The sequence below is a fragment of the Pundamilia nyererei genome, unplaced genomic scaffold, assembly GCF_000239375.1.
Source record: "Pundamilia nyererei isolate P.nyererei 1_Seehausen unplaced genomic scaffold, PunNye1.0 scaffold00020, whole genome shotgun sequence".
NCBI lineage: Eukaryota > Metazoa > Chordata > Actinopteri > Cichliformes > Cichlidae > Pundamilia > Pundamilia nyererei.
The window spans coordinates 5,321,717-5,333,657 of NW_005187421.1; the positions used below are offsets into that span (position 1 = coordinate 5,321,717).

The 11,941-nt window shown below is 44.9% G+C and overlaps 2 protein-coding genes across 2 annotated transcripts in view; one reads left to right on the forward strand and one right to left on the reverse strand.

The window, feature by feature from the left end:
• rest (RE1-silencing transcription factor) overlaps positions 1-7,081 on the forward strand; it is a 9,093-nt gene extending 2,012 nt beyond the window's left edge. Inside the window, exons 2-6 of the mRNA XM_005726584.2 lie at positions 472-751; positions 1,455-2,030; positions 2,159-2,319; positions 2,433-2,516; positions 4,698-7,081. Coding sequence (XP_005726641.1) covers positions 507-751; positions 1,455-2,030; positions 2,159-2,319; positions 2,433-2,516; positions 4,698-6,553 — 2,922 coding nt within the window. The 5' untranslated portion in view covers positions 472-506 and the 3' untranslated portion in view covers positions 6,554-7,081. The remainder of the gene's footprint in view (positions 1-471; positions 752-1,454; positions 2,031-2,158; positions 2,320-2,432; positions 2,517-4,697) is intronic.
• Positions 7,082-8,719: 1,638 nt separating this feature from the next.
• The window catches only part of noa1 (nitric oxide associated 1), a 5,495-nt gene continuing 2,273 nt past the window's right edge, over positions 8,720-11,941 (reverse strand). Inside the window, exons 3-9 of the mRNA XM_005726585.2 lie at positions 11,645-11,809; positions 11,467-11,577; positions 11,095-11,186; positions 10,663-10,794; positions 9,822-9,938; positions 9,627-9,744; positions 8,720-9,545 (exon numbers count right to left, since the gene is read on the reverse strand). Of these exons, the coding sequence (XP_005726642.1) occupies positions 9,295-9,545; positions 9,627-9,744; positions 9,822-9,938; positions 10,663-10,794; positions 11,095-11,186; positions 11,467-11,577; positions 11,645-11,809 (986 nt within the window). The 3' untranslated portion in view covers positions 8,720-9,294. The remainder of the gene's footprint in view (positions 9,546-9,626; positions 9,745-9,821; positions 9,939-10,662; positions 10,795-11,094; positions 11,187-11,466; positions 11,578-11,644; positions 11,810-11,941) is intronic.

Below are 11,941 nucleotides of genomic sequence, written 5' to 3' on the forward strand. Positions count from 1 at the left end.
ATGCAGGTTTCTCTCTTAAAACATCGTCACCACTTCTGCTTCAACTGGAGGTAAACTAGAGGAGTGATAGAGAAGTAGTGGCAGTATGCAGATTGCACAAGCCTGCTGGTTCAGAATGAGTCTGATTTAGTAACATGCGAAAACAAGCCGGTCCACATGTTTTGTAGATTAGTTTTTTGCACAGGGTAGGAACGGTTCCACTCAAATATTCAGAAATGAGGGCCATGAGCTTGTGTGGATTTGCAGATTTGCATTTATCTGTAATTATGGACATTATTAAGTAGATTGCGCTCAAATCCTACATGAGAAAAACTGGTATCTGTGGTCCGTCTTAGGCAGAGAGGATTTAGAACTCTTCATGTTCAGTGTTACACATAAGTTAAAGGAAAAAATAACCAGAAACATATATGTGGTTATGATTCTGAGGTCGCAGTTATTAAAAATATTCCTCCCGTGTCGTTGTCCCTGCAGCTTTCCGTGTGTCTAGGTGAAGCGCTGAACTCCACATGGCAGTTCAGCCTGTGTTCTCACTCGATATGTTCCCCGTGGGTGTTCCTCTGATGGAGGATGGGCAGAATCTCAGCGACATGCCCAGGAACACGCTGCCCGCCCCTCAGTTGGTGATGCTGGCAAACGTGGCAGCGGTGACAGCCGCGGAGAGCAGCGGTGGCTGTGATGGTGAGAAGGAGATGATGGAGCTGAAGACCGTGGGAGGCAGCTACTCGGACAGCGAGGACGAGAGTGTGGTCAGGTGAGGAAGTGAGAACGAGTCCGACCTCGGCTTGACCCCCATATTAACCAAGGGAAACTTTAAACAAACATTGGAACTATTTTTTAACTCATGGGTTGTTTGCTATTCCTGGAAACATCCAGCCGTTTCTATATTTGCCATTAAGAGAAAAAACCTTCAGCGACAGCTCCTCTGAATGGCAGAAATCATAATCACACTTTTTTTCTGTTGAGATTGCGTTTGGTCAAACATGATTACACACACAGGGTTCCCGCAGGTCATTAAAAAGTCTGGATTTAAAATGAAGGAAGCTAAGATCTATAAATGTTTTATGTTTCCCTGTGAAGTTGCAAAAGGCGTTACATATTCCAGTTGAGGACAGCCCGCGAAGCTCCCATGTGCTCCCAGTTCAGAAGCGAGTTATCTGCCTTTTTTTGCTGTCATGAAGAATGAGTTGTTGCTTTTGTAGTAATTTTCCCTTTCCAGCAGCACTTAGTGTGGGTAGTTTGGTTTGATTTCAGCTTAACTGTGAGTGCGTATTGCCAGGAATTCCCTTGTTTGTGCAAAGGATGCCCACAGCAGGCAAAATATTTTAAAGCATGCTCTAGATTTTCTGATTGAGATATTACTGATAATAAAAGAAAGACCTGCTCTATAGAACCTGATAGTAATATTGCAGATACCTGTTTCATCTGGCCACTAACTCACCTGTGTGTGCGATCAGGTATGGCTACGAGAACCAGAATCAGAGAGATGCCGGTATTGAGAAGTATCCCGAGACTCTGGGCCCAGGTATCCGTGCTGTGGTTGTTGGAAACAGGACAGAGGAGAATGAGAACAAGGATGAGGAAGACAAAGCTGAAGATCTGTCCTGCCCGCCTCAGCCCTGCTCCTCCTCCTCCGCCACCACCACTAAAACACCACCTCCCCAGGGTGCCAAACGCAAAGAGGCCCCGCCTGCTGTGACGGAGAGCACGAAGAAGAAGAAACCGTTCCACTGCAAACCATGTCACTTCCAGGCGGAAAATGAGCAGGAGTTTGTGGATCATCTAAGCACCCACAGTATCAGCAAGATGATGGTGGTGAACCGGGTGGAGGGGAGGAGCAAGACCAAGGCAAAGGAGGCGGAAGCACCCGAGGACCCGGCAGGTGGTGAGGCCGAGAGCGGCGGGGAGGTGGCAGCCAATGCAGATGACATCAAAGGGCTGATCAGGTGCGAGCGCTGCGGCTACAACACCAACCGATACGACCACTATATCGCCCACCTGAAACACCACAACAAGGAGGGTGAAGACCACAGGTAAGACCTGCACTTGTGCACTGACACACACACTTTGCCTCCATATACCAGCATTTTGCAGGAAAATTAATGACCAGTTGTTTTACCGACCTGAGTAACGAGTGTGTGCTGCCGCTGTGTCTCTGCAGGGTGTTTAAGTGTACTCTGTGTCCATACACCACCGTCAGTCAGTACCACTGGAGGAAACATCTAAGGAATCACTTCCCCAGCAAACTGCACACCTGCAGCCAGTGCTCCTACTTCTCTGACCGCAAGAGCAACTATATCCAACACATTCGGACTCACACTGGTACGACGACCCTCTGCGTTTCTGTCTTTTGCCTGTCTGAAGTCTTTTAGGCACTAAAAGTGTCTGTACGTAGGTAGTCGTGGGACCTCAGTGTTATTTTCTGTCTATTTCAGGTGTTCGCCCATTCCAGTGTCCATACTGCGACTACTCAAGCTCACAGAAGACCCACCTGACCCGACACATGAGGACTCACTCAGGTAAAACTAACTGTAGAGGCTAATAAATCAGTTGGAGAGTTGAATAGTAAACTGTTAAATCAGTTGTACAACACTGCTCGATGCTTCTCTTAGCCAGCCAGAGTGAGTGGTTTGCTCTCTTTGTTTGGCACTTGTTCCAGGATTAAGCAGATGGCGTAAAGACCCGGGCAGTTTGTCAGGGCAGTAGTAGTAGTTAGGGCTGCACGATTTTGCATAAAATGAGAATCATGATTTTTTGGCTTAGAATTGAGATCACGATTCTCTTTTCCGGTATAAATATTTATTGCACTTATTAACTGCACATCAACTTCGTAACAGTTGAGACTGAACATAAAAACAATAAATAACCATAAAAACAACAAATGTCTCACGTTTTGTTGTTGCTGCAAAATGTTGTACTGCTTGAAATTCCGTCTCCACCGTTGCTCGACACTGCGTGTATAGAGCAGGTAGTGCAACAATAGAAAAATAGTTGCGGGATGGCACTGTGTAGCGTTTGTCTAGGGTGTTGATCATTTTCCTAAATCCCTCGTTTTGCACAGTGTTGATGGGAGCCATATCTTTGGTCAGGTGATAAGTGATAGCCTCCGTAATTTCTTTGAGTTCGACGTGTATAGGGAAGCGCTGTATAAGGTTCCCGTTATTGGTGTTTGGGTGGTTGACCGGAACGGATTTTCTCCTGTCTCGTCATCCCTGACGTGCTGTCCGTTGTTTTTTCCCTGGTAACTTTAGCATCACACGGCACAGCTTCTGTATCACGTGGTATAAGGCTCCGCCCTTGTCATTTGGAAGAGTGAGCGCTTGTTTTCATGCAGAGTGCGTCCCGGATCAAAATGCGGTACAATCGTCGTCGTCTTTTTTTTCTTTTTTTTTAATCGTTGTCATTTGGAAATGAGATATTGGAAATGAGACATAAGTATGAATCGAGATCGCGATTTTCTAACGATTAATCGTGCAGCCCTAGTAGTAGTAGTTTCTTGTCCCTTGAAAGCAGGATTGTCCCATATTTATAAAATACGGCCGAGTTTGACACCCTTGGTCTAGATTCCGAAATGTACCTTTCTTTCTTATCTAGCTCATAGTTGAATATTCAAGACCCGAGAGTAAAATTGTTAAAGTATTAGTATTACAGTAGTTTTAGTGCTCACACTGCTGTACTTTAGTAGATGTAGCATGGTGATATTAGTGATATATGATAGGACTAAGTAGAATTAATGTCACTGATGTTTTCGCTCTGTTTTTGTTCCTCTGACTCACTCTGAACATTTCTGTTTGTGTTGCTCTCACTGAAGCTGTCGCTGTTGGACTAACATGGTAACAGCAGAACTATATGCTACCACCTCCTGTGTTGTGTTGTGTTGTGTTGCTCTGTGGGGCATTCACACCGAAGAGCAGATGAATCTGAAAACATATCAGCGGGGTCAGAAAACGGCCTCTGATTAAGTGGTTTCAGTTTTATCTGCTCTTCTGTGATCCTCAAACTCCTGCATGAACGATCCTGTTTCAGTTATTTGGCTTCCATCGAATACACGAATAAACCTTAATGATTTGAAAGTAATAATTTTGCAGATTTTACTAAACAAGATACAATTTATAGATTTGCTGAGAAAAGGTTAAATAAAAACTCCACCTATAAAAAGCAAAAAGCACATTAACAGCAATTTGACCAATCTCCACGTAACCAAATTCTGTGAGGAGGGTAGGATGGTAAAGTTTTGTTGGTTTGGTCAGCAGTAATTGCCCTCCCTTACACCGTTGGATAAATGTTTGGTCTATGGGCTCCAGCTGGAGACCGTTCAACTTCAGCAGTGATGATCTTTGGCCTGAAAGGTGGCCACTTTAAACCGAAGTTGATGTTTGGAAGCTAGTTTGCTCGATTTCACCATGGAGCTCATTCAAAAAACAGCAGCCACAATGGGAAGTTGTCCACAGGTGCACAAGGAGATTACTTTGAACTAGAGATGAGTCAGACTTGTGCATGGTGTGTTTTTTGTTCTTTATGGTTAAGAAAAGGACCTCAGGGTTGTGAATACAGACATATAGCAGTTACAGACAAACATAAGGAATCAGTCTACTGACGTATATAGATCCTCAAGTATCAGACTCACCTGCTGCATGAAGCTTTTCTATATCCTACTGCCTTCACTGCAAGGGTGTAACACCTCACTTTCTTGTGTGCAGGTGAGCGTCCTTTCAAGTGCGAGAGCTGTACCTACCTGGCAGCCAACCAACACGAGGTGACTCGACATGCTCGACAGGTCCACAATGGTCCCAAACCTCTTTCCTGCCCATACTGTGAGTACAAGACCGCTGATCGCAGCAACTACAAGAAGCATGTTGAACTCCACCTCAATCCTCGGCAGTTTCTCTGTCCCCTCTGCAAGTATGCTGCCTCCAAGAAATGCAACCTGCAGTATCACATCAAGTCTAGGCACTCTGGCTGCAATGTTGCCCTGGATGTTTCCAAAGTCAAGCTGCGAGTCAAGAAACCAGGTCCCGAGAGTGCAGAGGAAAAGTCAGACTCTGGAGCAAATAAGCTTGATGATTCATCCAGCATTGAGGAAGACCTGGACATGGACAACGGGGAGGAGGAGTCGAGTCCTATCAATCTGTCAATCAGAAAGAACACTCGGCCCAGCACTGGCCAATCGGTACAGACCGAAACACCTGGCAAGGTTCAGAAGAAATCAACCATCACATCTGAGAAACTGCCAAAAGCGAAGGACAAAGTGGAACCAGAGAAAAAGATCACAAGACAGAAGAAGGTCGAGAAGGTCACTGAGAGTCCGGTGGAGAACGCATCTGTTAAAGAAATCCAGAAGGAGACAGAAAGTTTAGAGAACAAAGTGAAGAGACGAGCCAAGAAGCTTGCAACAGAGAAAGTAGCTGTTCAGAACCAAGCAGAAGCACGCATAACCCAGAAAGACCCAGCAGAGAGAGAGAAATCTAACCAACAAAGGCCAGAGGAGGCAAGATCAGCCAGGCAGAAGCTGGACAAAGAGGAACAAAAAGGGATGCCTGAGAAAGAGAAAGAAAATCAGAAGAATGACAGCAAAAATGCCAGCAAAGCCAGAAAGTCTGGAACAAAGAAGTCTGAGAAGACTGCAGAGCACGTCAAACAAGCTCCACAGAAACACAAGTGTCCAGAGAAAGGTCAGAAGGAAAAGGTAGTCAAGGAAAAGGCATTAAAGAGGAGAGCTGTGGAGGCTTTAGATCTTTCCAGCAAGCCCTGCACTCCATCCAAGACCAGGAGGGTGAAAGCCTCAGCTGTGGAGGATGTTCAGTCTAAACCTGCCTCACAAAACACCAGTAAGGTAACTGAGTCCAGTCTGACAGCACACAAGTCCAATGGGGCAATACCAGCAAAGCAGAAGAAGACGAGGAGCTCCAACAAGAAAGCCCCCACCCCTCAGCCTGCTGTGGAGCCAGCAGAGGGTCGAGCAACTTCAATCAACAGTCCATGCTCAGAGGCTCAGAAAGTTTCTCCTCATCTGGACAACTCAAAGGAAACCACTCACAGCGACCCAACAGAACACAGCCCTGCAGCAAGAACCACCGCAAGTACACATGCTCCACCAGAGCCAGAAAAGACTCCAAACAAACACTCTAAGAAGACGGACATTTCACCCACCTGCAGCTCCGGTGAGGACACGCCTTCTCCTGCTGAAGAACAACCTGCGCCAACATTCCTAAAACCCAAGTCACCACCTTCTCTGGTGCTCCCTGGGCAGCGAAGCAAACCCACCGAGCCCGAAGATGACGAGGGCATCCACAGCAGCCACGAAGGAGGGAGTGACATCAGCGACAGCGCCTCCGAGGGCAGCGACGACTCCGGCCTCAATGGCAACGGCGCCGGGTCGACTAAGATGTCCAATGACCCAGAAACACCCACTGATGAGATCCCAACTCCTACTGAGCTAAAGAGTCACATGTGCATCTTTTGCGACCGCACGTTCCCCCTGGAGGTGGAGTATCGGCGCCACTTGAACCGCCACCTGGTAAACGTCTACTACATGGACAGCAGTTCCCAGAAATGAGGAGCTGTATCCAGCACACTGTGCATCTTTAGGACCCGTCTCTGCTTTAAAGTGCAGACACTCCAGTTGTGTGAAATAAGACTGCACAAACGTATAAACTGAACAAATGTCTCATCATTTGGTGTCCGATCACCAACTCTTTAGATTTAGCAGCTGATTCTATTCAGTTATCACCAGATTTGCTCTTGTTTTGCTGATTTGAAGACTTCCAGGATTCCGCCTCCTCCTGTGGAGTCCTGGAAGAGGCGTCGGGGGCTATGTTAGGTGCTCAGACCCTTTTGAACTTTTACATGCTGGTCTGGTCTGGTCTGTAGGGTCAGTTTGAGCCGACACACTGGCATGTACATATGCTTTTCTCTCTCTCAGATCATGTCCACCTCAACTCTGCTGTTGCACATACAATGAATTTTAACATCATATCAATTTTCATGACCTCCACAGAACATCTGGAGACCTTTTTAAACCTGTCAGTGTCGTGAAGTCTCCATGTAGGGAAAAAAAAGAAAGATTTTCTAGTGTAAAAGTGGAATTTTTTCCCTTTTTTTTTTTTTTTTTAAAAAGAAAAAACATTCAGTGCCTTTGACAATCAGCTGTTGAAATGTTGCGCTTTTCTTCTCATTTGTTTTTATATTTGTCGTCTGAAGGTTCAAGTCTGCAGAAAAATGCCTTTCTCCTTTGGTGTGTTCAAACAAAACCTGAAGCAGAGTCGCTGGATTGTTTTTGGACCTTTTCACAATCACATATATTAATAGCCAGTGGGATGACTGCTTCTTAATAAACCTCACCAATACCTGGAGTCATGTAACATTCAAATGAAGTCCTAAGATTACTCTCCTTATCATTTAGCAACTGGCTTTTCCTCCATTTCTGGCTTGAAGTAAATGGACAGTCTGCAGGAAAATCGACACAGCTCAAAGCAAATCTGTTGAATTTGTGTTCAGTTCTTCACAACCTTTTCCAAACTTTGTTTGTAATCACGCTGCACTTAAACTTCACTTTGCATTTGGTCTGAATATGCCATTTTTGTGTTAGGGACTAGTGTTAGGGCTACTTTATGGAAAAGATTGATTAAAACCAAACTAAATAGTAAGTCTACTTAAAATAACCAGATTTTTGAAAGGATGAAAACCTGCTCACACAATTATTTTGTGCTTCCACAAAAAAAGTGTGTGTGTGTGTTGAGCAGGCTTCAAACCACATAGCACCTGAGCCCCACGCCTTCAGGATCAAACACTTTAAGTGTCTCACCGTTTCCTGTGGTGGCCTCTCGCTATTGTGACCACTGATGTTCTTGCATCTGTGCATTAGCAGCTATTTGAGTTTGCTCAAATGTGCCTAACTGGAATAGCTGAATTCCGGATACTTTTCACCAGACTGTGCAAATTTGTCAGCACAGCCCATATTATAGAGGCGCCAACAGGAAGATGAATTTTATTCTCAAAATTCCCTTTTCCCCTTAGTGTGGCCCTGGTACCAGTTTGTGAATGCTTTGATTAAAGATCTGGTTATTACACCAGCTGTAGTAAAACATTAAATTCCATTAATGGTTAGGGGTTGGGGGGTTATTTTTCATTACAGTTTCAGTGCGATATTCCTTTTAGTGGAGACGCCAAAGTGTTTTCTTTCCGACTGTACAGAGTGATCATCATCCGAGGACTGTTATTATTACAGAGGCTTATTACTATCAAATGAAAACGACATCATGCGTATGAGTTACTGCTTGTAAAGGTTTGTGTCAGCAGCAGCTTGTGTAGTTTCTGTAACTTAACGATAAGGATGGTGTTATTTGATCTTTTCTGTAATTAAGCCCATTGGGGCTCATCGAGTCTTCCAGAGCAAGCACTGCCCTCAGTGCTTGCTCTCAGGCATCTCTAAGCCTAACTGAACTGTGCCAGAAAGGTGAAAATGACCTTTTTAAAGAAAGGAACAAAATTTATTTGGGGCTGCGTTCAGAGGACACTACATTTACGTGAGCCAAAAAGTCCGTCCAGTCAATCCCGAAACCGCTTTTGTTGCTAATTCACACTGCGATCAGAAGGTTCTTCCTGCTTCTACAGACTTTGTATTTTAGTTTCCGTCTTGAAGCCTCAACTTGAGCACCTTGGCCTCCACCATGCCCCATGTACAGCTTAATATCAGAGTAACTGAGTGATGAAAATGATCAGATAATATTACACCAACTTTATCGTTTACAAAGGTTTGCAGCCTGTTTAACAAGATGAAACGTCTTCTCCTGTCAGGTTTAAATCAAATTAGAAATGTTTGTCTAACTGTCTGATGTTATTGTGAGCAGCTTGAGTGCACTCTTCAGCTAAAAACTAACCGATTAAAGCTTTAATCTGTAACGTACTTTCTTCTGCTTTTTTGTAAATAAAGATTTCCAAACACTATCAGCAACTTCAGCATCTGTCTGCCCGTTTTTAATAAAGTTGGAACATATTCAGAATTAACCGGAGCTCGGAGTCTATTAAAAGCCTCATTAGTTCTAAAAATCAGACTTCAAAGAAAATCTGGTGTGACTTTAAATATTTACAACATTTAAAATATCACACATGGATGTGTTTTTGCACAGAATGGAATCAAAGCATCACGACCAGCTAACACCAAAACTCCCCAAATTAACAGTTTTCACAACAGATTTTTGTGAACACGAGTTTAAATAGTAAAAAGATTTAATGTGAGGGTATTTCCACCTAGACCTCTGATTTTACACCTTACATTTAAAACAAATTAAATTTTATTTATATAGTGCAGTTCTTCTTCTTCTTCCTCTTCACCTGCAGCCTCTCGGTTCCGGCGGCCGACAGTCCGCTGTGCAGCAGACCCACGGCTTTCATTGGTTTGTATGCAGCAGACTTGCGGATACGTTCTCCTTTCAGAGAGATGACGTGAGGAAGCAGCGACGGCGTCCTCAAACCGAAGCCTGCAGCTTGCGGCCCGTGAACTCTCAACAGCAGCTGATCGCCCTCCACTGCTGTCACAGCCACCCAGCCTGCAGAGAGACAGTGCGAGAGATGGGCAGGTGAGGCAGGTGAGACACTGAAGGTGCTGCAGGTGATGTTTATGAATTTACCTGCAGATGACAGTTTGATGTCAGCAGCAGCCTCCAGGTAACCCCGACCCTCCAAACTGAACTCCTGAGGAACCAATGCAGGAAACTCCTTCATGCGCTCCGAGCCTCCGACAGGCACCTGAACGCAGCACGCACACAAGCATTAATAATCACAAGCACTCGAAAGCAGCACTGTGCAGGGCTCATGCAACTCACCCCCAGCAGCACGTGTCCACCGTGTTTCTCATAAATGCTGTCGGCTTTTTCCAGGCTAGTGATGTGAACCGGCACCCGATCGGAGGCCACGACAGAAAACCAGCAGGACTTTTCTCCCTGTGGAGGACAGCGCGGATCAGCAGCTTATCAATCACTTATTAGTCGCTCAGAAGCACCAAAGAGCTCATTTCTATTTGTGGCAGCAGCTGCTTCAGGAACATCCACATGTTCAAGTACCAGTGGTGCCGTTTCAGAGCCCAGGCTTACGTCCATGTGCCACTGTGATATTTGTAATCCTTAAACATCTCCAATCATGAATGTATCAATTTATTTAACAACATCTGGGTTAATTTAAACAGATACTGGCTCGTTGGTGTGGTCAGGATAAAAGAAACTTGAAGTGTTCTTTGTTCAAAGTGGAATTATTGTAAGACTTCAAAGGAAAAAAAAGATTTAGGTTGACAAGTTTGAAATTTATTTTGGATTTTTCCCTTTAATTTTTTCCCCAGCCAACTGTGACATTCACACCCACAGGTACAGGTGACCACACCTGTACTCATTAACAAATAAATGACTGAAGAATACGTTCAGTGGCCTCTCCAGCAAGCCTCATCCCGCTGTTGGACTCTGATCCAAAAGTATTCCTTGTTCTGCCTTGCCCTACCCCCTCCCCCAAACTTCGAGGACTACAGTCACTAGCTCATCCACCTCAGTGGAGATGGAGTCCGCTCTCACTGGTGCTGCTCCTCCACTCTGACTAACAGCTTGCTTCTCTTGCTCTTTTTCACTCTTCGCCACAGTAGTTGGATTTCAGTTCTTTTGTTCAGCTTCTTCTTCTCACCTGCAGGAAGTCGATCCTGGCCAGAGCTCCCACAAACAGACTCGTGCCGGGCTTCAGAACGAACGTTCGCGGGACAATGGCCTGGGTGGGAACTACCAACCTCACTTCCTGTTCATGCAGCAGGTTTAGAATCTGAGAAAGAGAGAGGAAAAGAAAGATTTGTGAACATCCAATGTCAGGAACACACTGAGGAGAAGTCTATTCAGTGGAGCAGTGCCCCTTGCTGTGTGGAGGCTGGCATTTACAGTTAACATGTAAAATCAGAGCTTCTGCCACTGATTTATAGTTAATGAAAGTGTAAGGGTGACTCCAGAGATATTTGCTTAGAGAATGAACTCAGGTGACTACAATAATTGGGACGAAGGGTAGCCAATCATAAGAAAGTCTTCTTAAAGGACTAGCTCCAAGCCTGAAGATTAAAATGAGCCTCACATCAAGCTCCTTCATGATTCCCGGCGTGTCGTACAGCCAGTGGGCGTCTTTTAGCTCGTTGTGACTCAGCTCCTCAGTTGACCTGCTGGCAGCTGGAAGGCAACGTCACATAGAGGTCAAAGGTCAAATCAGCAGTGTAGTAAAACTCTATAAGACTTGTAATAATTTATGAGCATCACAACTGGAGGCTTAGATGGGAGAGAAGATTAATGGAGTCTCCTGTGGAGTAAGTAAATATCAGTCTGAATACAGGAAGAAGGTAAAGCATGTTACAGCAAGATAACCACTAATTAAAGCTTCAATAATGATCACTTAAACATTTTTGGATTCTCATAAAATGCTTTCGACAGATTCCTGCATCAGTTCGCCCACCTGTCGTGGTCTCCTCGCCATCTTCGTTTTCTCCAAATGCCAGGCTGTCAGGATCAAACTGGATCTCATTCGTTCTGAATCCTTCAACCCGGAATGTTCTGCCAATGCGACCTGAAGAGATAAACACATGTTCAGACAGGAGGCACCTCCTCGTCTTTCCTGCTGCCTCACCACTTACCCACTAAGTATCCCTGCTTGCTGAAGTACTGCAGCCTTTTTAGCTCTTCTGGCAACAGCTCGACCTCCTTTTGCTGCGACGCCTCCTTCAGTCGCTCCTGACGCCTGAACATCCTGTACGGAGTCGGGTTGATGATGGGGAACTTCAGCAGGTTCAGAGTCGTCCCTGAATGCACCACAGCAGGAGGAAACAGTCACATGATGATGGGAAACTCAACAGTTTAACCAAGAGACAAGAATATCAGAAATAATTGAAGAGAAGAATTAAATCATTAAAACAGTATTTTTATATATATAT